Source organism: Rhea pennata, chromosome 22 (assembly GCF_028389875.1).
Source record: "Rhea pennata isolate bPtePen1 chromosome 22, bPtePen1.pri, whole genome shotgun sequence".
Taxonomy (NCBI): Eukaryota; Metazoa; Chordata; class Aves; order Rheiformes; family Rheidae; genus Rhea; species Rhea pennata.
Window position 1 is genome coordinate 1,796,570 of NC_084684.1, and position 18,362 is coordinate 1,814,931.

The 18,362-nt window shown below is 49.2% G+C and overlaps 1 protein-coding gene across 6 annotated transcripts in view; it reads left to right on the forward strand.

Annotated features, from left to right (window-relative positions):
- Positions 1 to 18,362, forward strand: part of EPHB2 (EPH receptor B2) — a 121,570-nt gene that overhangs the window by 74,026 nt on the left and 29,182 nt on the right. For all 6 annotated transcript variants that reach the window (XM_062593638.1, XM_062593642.1, XM_062593640.1 and 3 more), the window contains exons 4-5: positions 6,134 to 6,289; positions 7,139 to 7,474. In XM_062593638.1, coding sequence (XP_062449622.1) covers positions 6,134 to 6,289; positions 7,139 to 7,474 — 492 coding nt within the window. The remainder of the gene's footprint in view (positions 1 to 6,133; positions 6,290 to 7,138; positions 7,475 to 18,362) is intronic.

Sequence of the window (18,362 nt, forward strand, 5' to 3'; positions counted from 1 at the left end):
CGAGGCCAAGGACTCGGGCCATGGGAGGGATTCTGGTCTGCTGGCGTGAAGCCTGCCGTGCTGCTGGTGCATGGGTGCCGGAGAGGAGCTGAGAGGGTTCAGACTGGGGGAATCCCTGCCTGAAAGTTCTCCTGTGTAGCACACAGGCAGGTGATGGGCACGCTCTCACAGGAAAGCAGCTGACTGCAAACGCTCTGGCTTTGTCCCAGGCTCTCCTGCAGACTTGGTGTGTGCTGATCAGCATCAATTTATCCCCGTGTCCAACAGGCTGAGTTCCTGGACCATCCAGGTTTCCTGGTCTTTGGGGCCCATTCTGGGCTGGCCTGAGAGACAGCCTGGCTAGAAGATCGGGGACTGTTTGTCTTTTGCAGGGTTTTTTGTTGTGCTTTTTGAGGGAGCCCCCGATCAGGATGTCATCCTGTCCTACCAAGGCTTGTCTGTGTCTGTATGACACCCCAGTGCTGGGGTCCCTTCATAGCCCCACACTGACTTCATGTTGCCTCTCTGCACCTGCAAACAGACCGGGTCCTGTCCCTCAGCACCCACACTGCAACCCTGTTCTGTCCCCTTGCCAAGCATGGTACAGCATAGAAGGCCCTTGAGGAAGACACTGCAAAGGGAGCTGTGTCTGAAGGCACCCTGGGTTGAAGCTCAGAGGAAGATGGGGTGATTCAAGGACATTTTTAGGGAGCAGTAGAGCAGAGGATGTAAGTTTTGAGTTCTTAGCACCTCAGACTGTGAGGTGGAAGCAGTTGTACCCATGTGCTGGGGAGCTGATGTGACTCAGCTGGGTATCCTCAAGGTGCCAATGAGGTGCAGCATGCTTTGCAATGAGCAGCATGGGGAACTATCTGAAACCTGTTAGCAGCGGGAGGATGCTTTCACAGGCCTGCGCTGTCAGCTTTTATTTTGGTGTTGTTGAGAATCACTGGGTTAAACAGGTACCTTTGCATTGTAACTTCTTCGTTTATTGACAACTCTTTAATCCACATCACAGAAGTCAGCTGAGCTCCATGTTCCGCCTCAGCTAATCTCATTTAACCCTATTTTCCCTTCTGTATTTATATCCTCTGCTTTCCAAATACCATCAGTATTGTTGGCAGTGACAGCACCTGGCAAAGGGATTAATTGCTTATCTCAAGTATGAGGTAGCAGTGTAGGTTGCTGATTAAATTTATCAGGAAGGAAATTGCAGGAAGTGCGCTCTGTGCGGAGGAAGGTTGTCCTAGGAAGGACAGGGTGCAGAGAGCTGGCACCTAGCAGCCAAGGTCCTATCTGTTTTGGTAGCCAACTCTAATGCCAAGTCCAAGTGGCCTGAGTGTTACCAACTGCCTCCCATCTGTAGCTCTCCAGTGCAGGATTGAATCCTTTCCTGTATAGCAGCGTGCTGGCCAAGCTGGAGAGAACTGTGTCAGACATGTACATGGATCTAAGGAGCACAGGCAGCATTGCACTTTTGGATTGTCCAGAGGCCTCTGGCAGTGCCTTTTGCTAAAGAGACAAGACTTCAAGGTATGAGGGTGTGTGGAAAATAACAGAGACATGGGCAATGTTTGCAGGTGGCACCAAGTGTCTTTGTCTAGTGTGGTCACAAGGAAGCTGTACAGGCTGGGCTATGGGAATGTGCAGACTGTAACACGTAAAATTCAGAGCTAACATACATCTGAGGGGAACCATGAGACCTTCACTCACACCACACTGGTCTGAGGAACCTTGGTGTCACAGTGGGCAGCTCCAGAGAAAAGCATTCAGATGCAGAGCTGAAAATATGAGTCAGGGAACAGAAAGGAGACGGATGTAGGAAAATGTGACATTGTTGATACCTGGGGATCTTTCCGTACGAGTCCTGTACATGGGCAGGCAGGAGGCTAGAATGAAGCACCTCACAGATGATGAGGGTCGCAGAAAAGTTGCGTGTGAAAGGAAATAGAAGAAAGGGCCAAGATGGGTAAAATGGTGAGGAGCCTGGGGAAGTTGAGACATTTTACTCCCCTCATCTTTTAATACAAGAAGGACGGCACAGTTAATGAAAGGAAAAAAGGGTTAAATTCAGAGCTGGTTGGAGTTAATATTCTTCTGCCTGGGACAACTTCATGTATATCCTTCCCTTCCCCCAGGATTAGCAGAAACCTGGAAGTGCTAGTGGAAGGGGCATTCTGGTCCTCTTGTCCAACCTCCTATTTTCAGTGGGGCCATCACCAACATTAGGTCAAGGCAGTCATGATTTTTAGCTCAGTCTTGCAGACCCCCAAGGAAGGAGATTCGCTGTGACATATCCCAGGGCTGCCCCACTGTTTAGGAAAGTAGCTTTTTCTTAACATCCAACCTGAACTTCTGGTCATTGGCCCTTACTATGTTGTCTAGCATCCCTATGTTTGTCTCCCTTGTGAGAGCCCCACAGTAGCTGCAGTTGAAATTAGATCCCCCTGGCTAACCCAGCCCAGATCCTTCCACCTTTTCTTGTATGCCCTCTGCCCCAGGCCTGACCATCTTGGTGACCTTTTACTGGATTCTGTCCGGTTTCTCCATCCCCCTCTTGAACTGGGAGACCCACAGTATCCCAGTGGCAGCATCCTCAGTGCCTAGCAGAGGGAAGATGACCTCCCTTGATATGGTGGCTGTGCTAATTCTCAATGAGAGCAAACCCTTAGTGTCCATTCAGCCTCTTGCCTGCAGAGTTGGGGAGGACAGTCCCATGGTTTGCGGGCTCAGAAACCCGACACTTGCTTAGGATTTCTTGGGTAATTAGGATATCAGTGTTAAAAGAGCAGATGCTAATGAAGTGAAAGAAATTTGAGGACAGAGAGGAATCTGCTGCTGGGCGCTGACTAATGGGCTTTACACTCTCAGCTCCTCCGAAAGCTGCTCTGATGCAGCTCCAGAAGTGTATCAGGACTCAGTGGGGCATGTTTGAATTGGGGCTTTGCAGAAGTGAGGAACAGAGCTTGCAGCAGGTTCGGGCCACCTTTCCCTCCCACCCCCACCCTCAGGGTCAGCCTTCAGTGGATGGAGAACTGGGAACGCACCGGGAGAGAGTGCAAAAAATTACCGTGCAGTACACAGGACAACAGGAGGCAGGACATGATGGAAGCAGCCAGTTCCTGGTCTCCATGCACTGGGCACATCATCCCTTCAGGGCCCCGTACTGCAGGAGCTGCTGACAAGGTCAGGCTTCAGAGCATGCCTGCCTGTCCCCTGCATCAGGCCCTAGAAAGAGAAGGAAGGCAGCTGGGAGATAAGACCTGGGATTTAAGGCTCTCCGCGGGTCCTAATTGACAAAGCCGGGGCTGCCTGTTTTCCATCAGCCATTAAAAAAGCCTGGCTTGAGTGGAACAGGGCTGCCAGGAGAAACAAAGCCAGGCAAACAGAGCTGACGAGGACCCTTCATCAGAGCCATTATCATAGATTTAAGGTGCCGTATTTGGAGACTTTTATTGCAAGAGGGAGCTGTTTGCTCCAAGTTGTTTGCAGAAGTGGGCTGGGGGTGCTCCAAAGGCCGGGGCTGTTCTCAGTGCACAGGAGCCTGTTTGGAGCCAGTGTTGCTGCTCAGCTCGTGCTGTGTTAATTAGAAAGGAAGCTAGAGAGAGGCAGCGGGATGAGTTCCTCATGGCACTTCCAGTCCGTGTGTCCTGGGGCTTCATGGCAAGGTGATGGCTGGGGGACAGGGTGGCAGAGCCTGCTGGATGAGCTCAGGGGACAGCCGCTGGCCACCTTTCCTGGGGGGGCAGACCATGCTGCAGACCAGGAATGAAGCTAGCTCCAACCACCAAATCAAGGGCTGGCCAACCCCTCAAGCTGGGACATCAGGTAGCAGAAGCATCCTTTGCACAGCAGCTTTGGTGTGAACAACCCCTCACTTAACACAGTGCACTGCCAGGAAATGAGGCCTGTCCTACTTGTTTGTCCAATGGATTTGAGCCACCGGATGCTTTTTTCCTCCAGGCTGCCCTGGAGCAGGTGGTGCTACCTTGCCATCCATTAGGCTCTCTCCTAATAGACAGGGGTTTAGCTCCTGTATGGAGGTGGCGATTTGGATTTGCTGTTTGCTTTGAAAACAAGAAATCAGGCAGATTCCAAATTTCCAGGACCACCTGTGGAGGAAGAAAATTGCCAAAACTGTTCGCCCTGTCCCGAAGGTGCTCGCAGAGAATTTTAGCAACCTAGTTTGGTGTCAGTCTGTGAAGAATAACCCCTGCTCTTCTCTCTGTGCCAAGCAGAACTCAAGGAATGCCTTTTTTTTCCCCCTCTTGGGACCAGCCACCAAATCTCTGCAGCATAAGTATCTTTTTGAGGTATCTAAATCTTGATGCAAAAGAAGCCTCGTAGGAAAGCTGTTATTTTTAAACTTTGGGAAGGTGGAGGAGGCCTGTGTCTCAAAACATCTTGGATCAAATAACCCTATATTTCACCTTGAATGTCAGACTAGAGCAATTATGTGTTTTGTTCTTAGCATGTTCAAAAAATCGGTATTAGCACAGGAACCCTGTTATCATTTTAACTACAGAGCCACTATCACTCCTCTACTTAGCTGTCACCTCTCCCAACAGCTTAACACTCTGTGATGGGTTTGTACCGAAAGACATGCTGGGAATAGGGTCAGAAAAGGAGTAAAAAGCCTGGAGGATAAGGGACAGCAAGGATGGAAAGATGCAGGAATGTAAAAGAAGGGAAAAGCTGTTTTTTTTCAGCAGATCCCATTACATTAGGAGACAGAAGGGACTTTGCAAGCACGACAGCTGACAGTCTTTCTCTGGAGGCCTGATCTCTCATTGGGAGCTCAGTATAATTTTGAGGGAAGGGAGATGAAAACTGAAACAAAAAATAAAAAGAACTCCAGTTTTTTTTTTCAATTAAAAAAGCCCTACTTCCTTGTAATAGCACTTGCTTACGGCAACTCGGAGCGTATGTTTTTTCCTGGGCTGTTCTACTGAACTGCCTCATTCCCCAAAGCCTTGGCAGAGAACCGAAGCAGAAGTTTGTTTAACTCATTTCAGTGCAGAAACCACCTGCCACCCCCGAGGCTTTACATGCTGCACAAGGAACTAAAAGTTGCAGAGAGCCCTACAGATGAATGCTTGCATTTTTTACGCTGGCGATACTTTGCCTTAGAAAGGACTTTCCAATGTTTAGAGCTTTGCGGTGGTATCTAAGTGTCGTGATGTGCAACGGCACCAGCAAAAGGAACTTAAAGAGGAGAATGGGTGGACACCTATATGAATCTGATATACTTAGGAAGAGTCAACAGTGCTTTGCAAAAGTCAGTCTTGCCTCCAGCAGGAGGACAGGTCCCTCACCAAAGGCTCTAGAAGAAAGCAAGCAGCCCAAATCCCACAGTGGAGAATGGCAAAAGGACCTCATGAGTCTGAGTGGCCAGGGAATAACAAAGCAATTAAAATTCAATATATACAAACAAAAACAAAGTGATGTAAATGGGAGGGGAGGGAAACAACCCAAATTCCACGAGCACACACACACACAGAGTGACAGGCTGTGAACTGATCACCTTCTCTCAAGAGTGAGACCTTGGGGCTATGGTAGGTGGTCTTGCTAGTTCAGCATTGGTTTGGAAAGAATTTGGATGTTACTGATTATGGAAAAGGAGCAGCTATATGCTGCCTTCTTGGAAAGTTTCTGAACTACAGATTGTTGGAGGCTGGGGAAGTATTTTGGGAAATTTGTGCACCTCGTTTGTAGACTGATACTTGGGCTGCTGCTGTTGGAGGGAGGATTTTGGTGATTGTGGACTTTGAGCAGACTCAGTAAAGTCACTTGGATCTTCTTAGGCAGTCATGGCTAAAAATGCTCTTTAAAATCCTAAAACTTATTAACTGGAAGCTGTTCTGTGTGAGGGTTTGGGGGGAAAGGCGTCTGCGTGGGAACCCTGTCTCAGCAGCCAGAGCGAGCAGCAGCACCCGCCTTCGTGGGGGCCTTCAAACCAGCTGCTCTTTCTCTACTCTGTTTATTTCAAATTGTCAGATTTTGGCTTTGGATGTTGCAAAGCCCCAAATGGTGCTTTCCGGCGGCTCCGTGAGACGCCAGGCGGCCCCCGGCAGCCCTCCTTCCCCCACTGCACTCTTTCCTCGCCGCGCGGGCTGGGGCTCTCCTCTCACTGCCGCTTTTGGTTCCTTTCCAGGCTGCCCATCAGGGACGTTCAAGGCCAGCCAAGGGGACGAAGGATGCGTTCACTGCCCGATTAACAGCCGGACGACTTCGGAAGGGGCCACTAACTGCGTGTGCCGAAACGGATATTACCGGGCAGATGCTGATCCTGTCGACATGCCGTGCACCAGTATGTGGGCTCTGAGCAACTGGACAGGGGGCATGCATGACTGGCAGAGGAGACACAAGTCAGTCAAAGCACTGTGGGATGCCCCTACAAACCATCCCCTCTATCTCGGAGGGGTTTCGGAGGATGTCCCTAGCCAGGGGGCTAAGAACGTCTCTTCCAGAGTGGTCTAGCAGGCGCAGGCTCCTTCTTAATCCTTGGCTAGTCTGTGTTTGCAAACGCTGCACGTGCAAACAGGACAGAAATTTGGTGTCTTTTGTGCTTTTCCGGGCCCTGGGGTGACTTCACCCTGGGGCTGTGCCTGGATGCCACCTCTGCACCCAGAGGGTTAGTGCAAAGAGCAGGAATCAGAAACACTGTAAAAATAGCAGTGAACTTTGTTGGGGGGAGTGGCACGTGATCAAATTAGCAGGAGCTGGCCTGGGTAAGGAAGACAAGGGTTTATTCCCACTCTTGCATCTGACCTGTTCAGCTTGCTCCACATGTCCTTGACACCAAGCCCTCGGGCTCAGCATGTGCGTCCTGCGGTGGGACTGCAGGCTGCACTGAGGAGCCGAGTCTTGCCTGGGGCATGGGAAAAGGAGGCGGCGCAGGACAGATAACTGGGTCCCATCCAACACCATCCCTGCCTGAGAGCTGGTGCTGACCTAAAAAAGCTACTGCAGGGTAACAGGCTTCACATCCCACATTTCCCGTGCCCTGCTGCAGCATAGACAAAAGTGGTACACCATGGAGTAGCCCTGCCAGACACCAGTCTCTCTTTTCCCATCTAAAACTGGAGGCACTGGTAACCACAGATCTGTGATGGACAGGTCTCAAGCTAATACCTCTTGCTCTCTCTTCCTTTTGTAGCCATCCCATCTGCCCCCCAGGCTGTGATCTCCAGCGTGAACGAGACCTCCCTGATGCTGGAGTGGACCCCGCCGCGGGACTCCGGGGGCCGGGAGGATCTGGTGTACAACATCATCTGCAAGAGCTGTGGCTCCGGCCGCGGAGCTTGCACGCGCTGCGGGGACAACGTGCAGTTCGCCCCGCGCCAGCTGGGCCTGACGGAGCCTCGCATCTACATAAGCGACCTGCTCGCCCACACGCAGTACACCTTCGAGATCCAGGCTGTGAACGGGGTCACCGACCAGAGCCCCTTCTCCCCGCAGTTCGCCTCTGTTAACATCACCACCAACCAAGCTGGTAAGAAACGTATCTGCGACCACATGGATCACGTCAGGGTTGCTAGCAGTACAGCATCCTAGGAGATTCACAAGCAGCCACCAGCTAGCAGCTGTGGTGGTGGCAGGATGCCCTGAAAACATGCTGATCGGGGAAAGGTCCATCCTGGTTCCCCTGGGTCCAGCTTGGAGCCATCTGGAGCTGAAATGTATATTTGGGCTGAGTCTTTGCTTAGTCTGATAGCATAGTGGAAGCAGATCATTATGGTGCAAGCTTGTGTGGAAACAGGTGGGTTTCTGCACTCTGCCTGAACGTGTGCAGTCTGTATGTGGTAAGTGCGAACGTTCTGCAGGCTGCCCCAGACACTACGTGATCTTCAGGACTATGCTGAGCAGGAGTAGACTACTGCACTTCCATAGGATTGCTTGGGAGTGCATGAGATGTGGTTTGGGCTGGCTGCAAGAGGACAGATGGCACTTGCTCTAATGTAAAGTGACAGAATATAGGTGGGCAATACCTGGTTGGGCATGGAGAGTGCCAAGATAGATGTAACCTCCAAAAGATGTTCTGGTGACGCAGGAGCTGGTAAGGTGGCTGTTGATCTTAACTTAAGTCAGCAGTCGTGGGGCTATGGTGTTTTTAATATAGTATTAAGAACCCTAAAGGCAGGTTTAGCATAGTGTTGAACCGTAGTTTGATTAGGAAGAGGAGCATGTCCACGCATGACACTGAGAGGGAAACTGGTCTGGAAGGGTGGGTTGTTGCAGCTTCCTTTAAAAAACTGCCGGTGGCCAGTGGAGACAGTGCGCTGGGGCGCTAACTGCCTAGCAGGTGTCTCCGTACTCCCCCAGCGTTGTTTCCACACTATGGATGAGTTATTTACCCTTTGGATCTCACACTTGGCAGTTCTGTAGCGTAGTCGATACTTTAATGCGCTGCTTGTGACTGCTTCCACCTCGGTGGCAAGGGAAGAGCTGAAGTTGCAGATGGATTTTTTTTTTTTCCAGTCCCCTGGATCCTCCTCCTTGTGTTTTCCTTCTTTGACACTCCTTTATTATCAGGGCTCACACTTCTCAGCCTGTGTGATGTCTCTCTTAATGTATCTATTCATTAGCACTAAACAGTAACTGTCTGCTTGCTAATTCCTCTGTAATTAGAGGCTCTGAATTCTTCTGCTTACACTCCGCACCGCCTGGCAGCCTTGATGTAGATCATTAGCAGTTGGTAACAGAAGCTGCAGATACAAAGATAGAGCTGGGACGAGGAGAATAGAGGGTGTTTTAGTAAAAGAAGAGTGGCCTGGGGGATGGGAGGCAATGAGCCCCGTGGGAGTAGATCGATGGTTACAGCCTCTCTCGGCAGGACCGTGCTTGGCCAGTCTGGTTTTGCAAGGTAAGGCTTTGGGTCAGGCCTCTAGCTCAGTCTCAGGCAGAGCAGAGGACTGTATGTGGGCCCACCACAGAGGAAGGGCTTGTCTTTGCTTCTTGTTGGTGGTGAACCACTCGCTCTGCTGGACCTTGGGGGTTCTCCCAGCCCAGTAGGTGGAAAGAGCTGCTGGAGAGCTGGGACTGGACTCCTGCGCCTTTTGCATCCGCGCAGCGGTAGCTCAAGGCTGGAAGCTGAGCAGGCGGGTGGTGCTCAGCGCATGTCAGGCTGGGGCAGGCACATAAAGAAGTGCTGTCTCCACGGAGGCACCAGCTGATGTAAGACTTGAAGGAGACGGGAAGCTGTAAAAGATGGAGTAGAGGGGCGTGCACAGACAGCAAATGGCAATCTGGCATCTGCACATGAATGAGAAGGTCGTGCATTGAAAGCCAGTGTTAGAAAGCAAGGCAAATTTGCCTTGGTTCACCCAGGGAGAAAGTGATCACTGTTAGGGCATGGGTGTAACTCCTGTGTTGGGTGCTTTCTAGAGTGAGGAGAGATATTATGTCACCAGTAACATCTTTAGCCTTCAGATATCCTGAATTCTTCAGCATTCCAGGAAAATGCTGTTGTGAGAGTGGGGAAAACATCCCTGCAGAGCAACCAAAGGGCAGGTACTGAGTGTGACCAGAGGAATGGCACTTGCAGGTGGACATGGTGGTATGGTGACAGTGGTCCCAAAAGAGAAGCTTTAGGGCAAGAAGAGTGACCTACAGTTCACCTTCCTGTTCTTCCAAAGACAACTACAATCATTGCTGTTGTGTCGCTCTCCAATGATTAATTACTGCTGTCATTTAAAATGTGCAGCTTGCTCCTGGTCTGTGTTTTACTAACAAATTCACTTTATATCATTAGAACTTATTTTGCTGTTGCCTTATGACAGCGGGACATTTTTTCTCGTGTAGATATAGACTGCAAATAGAAAAATAAGAGGTAATTAGGTATCACCCTTGCTTGGTATTAGGTGGCTTTCCAGAATGTGGCTCTTTCTGTAGCTCTTTTCAGACATTTTCATATCTTCATCATCATTTTGTTTAATTATATGCTATAATCGGCAGCAGTTTCACTGCAAACAAACTACTTTTCTTTCTCTAGTCACTGTTCCCTTTTATACATCCAAAGATTGTGCTACCTTGCTTAGCCGTGCGGGGAGCTCATACCCTCGTGGTTTCTATGGCAACGTCTTGGTCCCTTCAGACACTGCTTTGCTAGATGCTGTCTCCCATTCATCAAGTAAGACCTACATTTTGGTTTCCAGACCCAAACATAACCTGAGAATTGTTTTCATGGGCTTAGCCATCAAGCTGTGCTCATTGCTGTGTAGAGCTGTTATGGTTCCCAACGCTGCCATTCTGGACTTTTTATGAACATTTCAGCAGCGATGATTTTACATCTTTTTCCAGATCTCTGATAATTATAACAAGAGGCACTGAGTCAAAGGCATGTGCTACCTGCATTCTGGTGGATACGGTATGAGTCTCTGTTTAGTGTCACTCTTCTTAAAACAGCCTTGTTTAAAGCTAAATTCACATATTACAGATAATACTGATGCTGAACAGAGTGTTTCACACTGACTTAAATCTGTGCAATTGGCTTAATTCCTGAGTTCATGAAAAAAAATCTGGACAGTTTGACAGGAGCTGCAAAGTCCTGCTGCTAAGCATGATTTGGGCCACATGATCTCAGCGGGGCTGGTGGAATGGACCACTGGGGGGGTCTCATTCAGCCTCCCACTTACAGCAGGACGGTCACCAGCAGTTGATCAGGGCAGCCGTGGCTTTGTGCAGCCAGTTCTTGGAAATCCCCAGGGACAGAGATCCCTCACCTCTTCGATAACCTATCCTAGGACTGCAGCACCTCCCTGGGGAAGATGCTTTTCCTCATTTCCAACCTGTATCTGCAGCTGCTACACCTTGATAAGCCATCTACCATGGCTGAGAATAGTTAGTTTTCAGCCACTATTAACTGTCCTCCAGGTAGTTATAGGTGATATTAAATTCCTCCTTAGCATCCTCATTAGCAGGCTAATGAGGCTTAGAAGGAGAGGTGGAGTAAACTGGACTGGTTCCTCCTGGACTGATGGCCTTGAGTCCTGCATCGACCAGTGTTGTCGTCGTGATAGCTGACCTTCGACTGCCCAACTTTACCCTTTGCGTATCACCACAGTGTAGAGGCGAGTCCCCTCAGGACAGGCAACCTCTCTTAGAAGACTGATCTAAAGAGAACATGTGAGAGGGCCTGAGTCAGACTGTGCTTTGAGGTGCTTTCCTGGACCTTTCTTTTGCAGTGTTGTAAAAGGAGCAAAGGTGTTTAAACTTCAGAAGGGTAGGTTTTATTAGAACAGAAAGTATAATAGTTTACATTTTAAAGTACAGAAAATTTCAAAGGACCAGCAGAATATTAATTAAAACAACTTGTAAAAAAAAAAAAAAGTGCTTCCTTCCCACTATGTCCTTGCTCCCAGGTCTGACTTCAGCCAACTCAGCAGCTTTCCCAGTTGCAGCAGACGCTGTCTGATCCTCACTACATTTCTAGGAAATACCTTCTTTCGCCACTGAGGCCTGGCTGTGCTTGATCTCTGCTCATCTCAGAAGTCTTCTCCTTGACCCACAGCTTTTAGCTCCCTGCTGCATTTCTCTCAAAGGTTTCTCACCCTGTTGTTTCCTGTCCATTACACCCTGGAGGCCAATGGTGTCTCTCACCCAAGGCTCAGCAGCTCACCGAGGAGGGAGCTCCAGGCCTTTCCATCCTGTGCAGTCACTCCCATCTTAAAGAACTGTGACATGCAGCAGAAAACAAACACATCATACAGACACTGGATGCCACCAAAAGCGTTTTCTCAGCCGTGCCAGAACAAAAGATCTGTGCCAAGAGGGTGGCTGAGAGGGAAGTTGAGAGTCATGCCAGCATCCTATGAGGGAACGAGCCATGAGGAAATCAAAGGTCAAGATGCTGAGCATGGCCTGATGCTTGGAATAATGACACTTGAGTAATTGAGAGCCGTGTCAGTCCCCTTGCTGGTGACAACATATAGCCACTGTTTGCTAATTTGGGGCCGTTCGTTGGCAAGCAGTCAGAGCAACTTGCCACTGTGAGTGGTGCAGCATCTTCATCTGCATTGTGGGCAGGTTAAATGTCCTGGGAAGCATGAGGTATGTCTCCAGTAGCACATCAGAAGGGCAGCTCTAGATAGCAGACTCTAGATTCTGCTTACTGGAAAACTCTGAGCTCCAAAGTATGCGGAGACAAATTCAAGGCCTCCTGGTGATCAGGAGAATTAAAACATATAGCTTTTTTGGAATGCATCACTTTTGTTAGGGACTCGTATGTCACACAGGAAAAGAAGGAAGGATTAAGTCCAATGTCAGAGGCTCTTGGCTGCAAACAGAGTCTGAAAGAGCTATAAACGGACTCCAAGGAAGCCAGCACAGTATGGCTGCCAGTTAATGTGTCACCAGATACACATTCCTGATAAACCAATCAGAAGCAGCATCCACAGAAGCGGAGTTTAGTGGTATATCTTTCTCTCTGTGCATCCAAATAACCTGTTCTGATTCACCTACATTTTGTTCCGAGTGGTCTACGATAGTATCTTTCAGTGTGGGTCCTTTGCCTGGGGAGATGAGCAGCACCTATCTTTGCCATGGGTCCCTGCCAAGGATAGCCAGATGTCACAAGGGTGTGAACTTCTGCTTCGTAGTGGATATCATGCCCAGGGCCATTGCCACTAAAATCTACTGCTGCTTGACATTTGTTGCCCTCCTCTTACTTTATGACCCAGTCTGTCACCCTCACGGTATCCTCCCAACCGGCTGCAGAGATTTGCGGTGGCCTGCAGTGAACACCTGGGAGGGACCCTGCCCTGCTGGTGTACCTTCTTCTCTGCCCACAAGAGTCGTTCCAGAGCCAGGGCCCCCAGATGGTAGGAGCTGGCCAGCTGCTGGCTCTTCAGGGCTCCTCTTTCTGCTTCTGCAGCAGGCAGTTGGGGGGGATGTTGGCAAAGCAGGGTATGAACTGCATTGCTAAAGCTTTCCTAGCAGATGCTCTTCTCCTCCCACTACCAGCTCTGCGGGCTGCTCTGCCTGCTACCTCCCAGGCTTCCCAGTTGCATAAATTACTCCATGAGTACAAGGATCATTTTTCCTACACCTGCCTGGGGCTTCAGAAACCTGCTTCAAAGCATCTGCAGATGACTTTGGGCAGAAAACAAAAGCTTGTCCGTGATGGATGGGGTGGAAAGTCCCCTCTGGTGAATCAGTGCCTCCCCTCTCCCAGCAACGTGCTGCCACCCGCTCTGTGTCTGAGTCTGGGAGCTGACAGAGTGGCTCAGGAGCTCACCTTTTGCTTGCATGTTTGGAAGAGGTGATTTATCTTTCCTGTTGTATTTAGCAAACACAGTCTACGCTGCTAATTGGCTTGCCTGTGCACAAGGCTCCGAGTGCCAGCACTCGGGCAGGTGGAAATGCCAGAGGCAGATATGTGAGGCTCCAGACACCTAGGAGGCTAGACGCAGGGAGACGTGCTGCTCGCAAGTATTTCAGGGTCACAGTGCTCAAATAGCTGAACATACGCTTGGGGGGGTGATGCTGATTAGTGGTGCTTTTATGTAGACCATAATGCATGGCTGTATCAAATCATGTTAGTGCTGCTGGCTGGCTGGTTGTCCCTTGGTCCATCTCAGAGTCCCCATGGTGTAGTAGTCCCGTAGATCTCTCTGTAAAATAAGTCTCTGGCTGACTCAGTTCAGATAGGAAGATCCACACTGCTGTCCCAGCTCAGCCCATGTTCATCATTGCCACTGGTAAGCGTGCAGGAGGCTGCTACATTGGTAGGGCTGGGCAGGAAATGTTCTTTCCAGAAGAAAAGAGCTGAAATTTCCAAAATTTCCCTGCACACAGAGGGAAGCCAGCCTGGCAGAGTTTGCCATGAAAGACAGCAAGGGAACAAGCTCAGTCTCAAATTAGCAAGGCTCAGTGGGTCCAAGTGGGTGTCCCACAGCAGACATCATTCTTCTAAGCTTTTATCAGGAAATATTTCTCTAGTTCCAGTTCAAAATTTCAAAATCGGTGTGTTCCTAAGAACAGTTTTGTTTGCAGTTAACTGGCATTTTCTGGGGAAATATCATTTTATCGAAAATCTGGGGGCAAGTTGCAGGGGCAGAGGGCTGGCTCCTGCCAGCTTTCCTGCTTTCTGCCAGCTCTGTGCTGATGCCATTGCCTTGGTTTGGAGCAGACAGGATTTCGATTCAGAGAGTGGGCCAGGAGGTGGGGATGACCTTGGCGCTGAATGACCCCATACTCGCTCCAGCAGGCTGCATCGCTGGATGCCGGGATCCTCTGGAGTGCCAGTGGCGCATCTCCTCTCAGTGCTGAGAACAAAGTCCTGCCCTCCTCCATGGGCAGGATGGCAGCGTGCAAACGAAGGTTGCAAACACGGTTAAACAAAGAACCTAAAGACAGCCAAAAGCTTTCATCTGCCTGAGCCAAGTTACGGGGCTTGTGGCATTAGGAGCTGCTTTAAAGGCTGTAATCTACACCAAAGGCTTCGTTGATTCAAATGAGGCCAGAGCCAGGACCCAGCTTTGGACTTCACTAGTGCATTTTTAAGATTTTACAGCATTTGTAATTACAAACTTGAGAGGCTGGAGAACCTAATGGGAATTTTTCCAGACACTCAACACACACAAACAACACAGGTATAAGTCTCATGGTGCTACCTTGCCAGCCATAGGCCAGGAGTCTATGAAATAAAAATCTCACAAGCTGTAAAATGCCAGCCCTTTAGAGCTCTGGCAGTTCCCGTGAATTTCCTAGCCCTGTGGCTTTTCATGCTCCAAGGTGAACGTTGTTTGTTAAATAGCTCTAGTGCTGTCATCTCTGTGACTTTTCATCACTTTCCCCAACTTCTACTGGAGATAATTGATTTCAAAAGTACGTAGCTCCTGAATGTGCCATCACAGGGGAGGGAGAGTGGCACAGAGGTGGAGTGGATGAACGTTTTAATAGTCCATGCAATACTGAGCACTTTCAACAGCAGAGAATCGCAAGCGCAGAAGTGCTGGGGGACAGGCCTCTGGAGGTCTCTTGTCCAACCTCACACACAGCCAGACTGTCACCAATGCCAGATCAGAAAAAGCTTCCCTTCCTCATCAAAGTATTCTTCATCATGGTGCTTTCAGTGCTCATCTTGGAGGAAAGCATCCCAAATTGAAATCTATTCTGTTTTCTTTGGAGCGGGAATTTCAGGCAAAATTTCCCTGCCCTTTGGAGCATCCTGAAGCATGTTATCTTCTCTCTCCTCTCTTGGAGCTGCTTTGAAGCCAGTAGGGTTGATGTTGTCAGATGCAGGCAAGCACCCAGTAGCAGTAATAGCTACACAGGACATTTTAATGTGGATCTCTAGAGAGTGGCACTCTGGAGGTCTGTGGCACGGCCTCCAGGAAGTCCAGCCTGAGAAATTTAGGACACAATGAAGGGAAAGTGGATCCTCAAACAATAAAATCCATGTGCTAAGCAGGAGGGCTCAAGGGGGCACCCAGAAAAGGCAACATGGAAACCTGAGCTGGTAAAACCGCTGAAAGTTTGTGGCTTTACCTGGAGAAGAGGAACATGGAGAAGGTTTTAAACCAAACAGGTTAGTTTTAAACTGGACACCTGCATGTATTTGGAGTCTGGGAGCATGAAGCACTGGGGCCTTGAGATCAGCAATGGGACCTGAGCAGGGGATGGCTGGACCATAGCATAGTGACTGTAAGAAACCAGTCACCTGCTGGGAGCCTTGTGGGTCTGGAGCATCTCAGGGCAAGCGATTAGGATCTATTTGGATTAGAGGTCCTTGGGGTGAGCACTGGGGTAAGGCACTTGGGATTGGAGCAGAGAGTGATTTGTCCCGGCTTTTCACTCCTATGTCTAAGAAACAGGGGTCCTTGAAACTTTCAGAAGGGAGCAGAATTAGAAGAAGCAAAGGAAATCTGACCTAGGTCTGCTTCTGGGTACCCAGAAGGAAATACCTTCTGGGTATTTCAGCCATACACCCCAGAAGGACAGAGACTGGGGCTGGCTTTTACGCTGATCCCTGACAGATTATCCTTCAGACTTCACCCAAGCCCTGCAGGCATGACTATTTTACCTGTGTGTAGCCTTGCACAGAGGCATTGTGTGCTTCGGTCATTTGAATCACTGGTTTTGGGACACTGCCAGAGCCTGGATCCCAGCCTAGATGTCACCAGGCCCTGTGATTTCAGGGTCTGGGAAGCCTTTGAGCCAAATCTGACCACAGCACCTGCCTCACCATTGCACAAAAGTCACCCTTTAGTCTCAGCAGAACAAGTTTCTCATGTCATCCAGGGCTTGAAACATAAATAGTGCTCCCAGATCTTTGGGGTGCTGTGCTGAGGAATGTACTGCTCTGATGCTGATGGGGAACCCATCCCCGCATGTGTAGGTTTATCAGCTTTGTTGGAGCTACGTGGATCACCCAGTAAAGCTGAATGCCTGGAGAAATACACTGGGGGACAGGGGGCCACATTGCTGGCCCACCTCGTGCAGAGGTTTTCCATGGATCTCTTTCTGCTAGTTTTGCAATGAGGTTGCAGGAGCTCAGACATCCGCTGCCCCACGCTCCATCAGTAACCGTCTCCCCCGTGTCTACCCACTTGCTGCCCTGTCCCTTGGCCTCTGGACTTGCTGGTGCCTTGCAGCATCACGGTGCATTTCCCTGCCGCTCTGTCTTCAGCTGGAGGTCATGCAGTTAATCCTGACCCCAGATCACAGCCGCTTCTGCATGTGGGTAATTGAAAATGCCAGAATTCCCTGCTGACCCTCTTATAATAAAAGCAGTTCCCAGCCCGGTAACCTGACACTCCAGGGACCAAGATCTGTCAGAAGGGCTCTGAGGAGATGCTGGAAAACTCCCAGCTGTTCACCTCTTTTTTTTTTTTTTTTTTTTTCTTCCCCCTGGATAATTTCAAAATGTTCCTGAGGAGAGGCCATGGGCTGGGTTGGCTTTGCTCTGTCTTTGTCATGACTGTTTTCCAGAGCAAATGTTGACTCTGTCTGACATGACATGGGTTAGTGGTATTAAAGTGATCAGAGATAGGGGTTTTGCTGCCTGTAACCTGACTCTTCCAGCTAAGCCAGAAAAGGAATGGAGACCCTTTGATTATACCGGGACCTCAACAGCCCTGACCCACTGACAGGCAAGGAGTGAAAGGCTGAGTCCTGCAGGCCTGGCATGTGAAGGAGGTAGGGGGCTAGCTGCAAAATGGGGGGACAGATTGCATCTGGCAGTTCTGGGGCCAGCCTTGTGCAGATGTTCAGACCTGGGTGTTACGGTATTTTTTTGCAATTTGCTGCAAAATCAACATGTTCTTGAGCTGTCTCTCATCAAGTTGCCTTGGGTTTTGCAGTCAGCATGACCTTTGGGGGATATTGCTGCACTTACTTAACATGTACCTATTTCTCAGAAAACTCAGATTTCTTTCCTTTTTTGTTTTTTTCCCTTTTTCTTAGTGTTTTTATCATTTTCAGCTGGTAGACCAAAAAGAAGTAACTATTAGATACGAAAGTCAAATACCAGCCATAGCAAGCTGAAGACTGAGCAATGGTACCAACATAGAACTTTGTGCATACCTCAGGTTAAGTAAATTCTTAATTAAAGTACCAAAAATCTCTTGTGGAGGGACATTATAATATTATACATTAAACAAGAATCCCTTTCCTCAGCAAACCATCATTTCTTAGTTATCTGGAAATACCTGGTACCAAGCAGGCTCTACCCCATTCACGCATCCTCAGGGGACTGACACGGAAATGTTTTTTTCAGTTCACACATCCTTCAGCAGTAATTCCAGGTCTGGAAACAGAGCCAAGTCCTCATCTCAGCTTCCTCTGCCCAGCACTGTTATGGACTCCAGATGCAGGACTGCAGAACGGGGAGGCTTTGCTGTGGTGCCTGAGGGTAGTGCATCTCTGTTGCGGATCATAAGCAAACATTGGAAGAACCTGAGTTCCATAGTCAGGGACCAGACCGACATTTTTGGAGTAGTATTTAGTATTTTAATGTTTTTTAAGAAGTTGAATGCGCCTTGACTAGAGTCATTGGGAGATGGGACAAGGAAGGAGCTGTTTTACAGTAATGTGACAGAGCAGGATTTTTTTTTATAAGCAAAAATTCTTCTTTTTTATTTCTGGAATGGGAATGGGACCAGTCAATAAAGACTAACAGATACCGATGTAGAGAGACTCTTAGCCAGGGAAACCCCATCCTGGCACATTTCAAAGACCTGTCTAAACAAAGCTAAAGCTGCCTGGTCTGGTGTTGGGGATAATCTTGCTCTGAGCAGTTTGGACTGGAGGCTTCAGTGATCTCATCCCACCAGTGCTGCTGAGCTGCAGTGCTACTGGGAACTGAGAGGAGTTGAAAAGCATAGAGAAAGCAAAGGGCTCGATCTACAAAGAGATGTTGTGTCTCACATTTCAGCCTC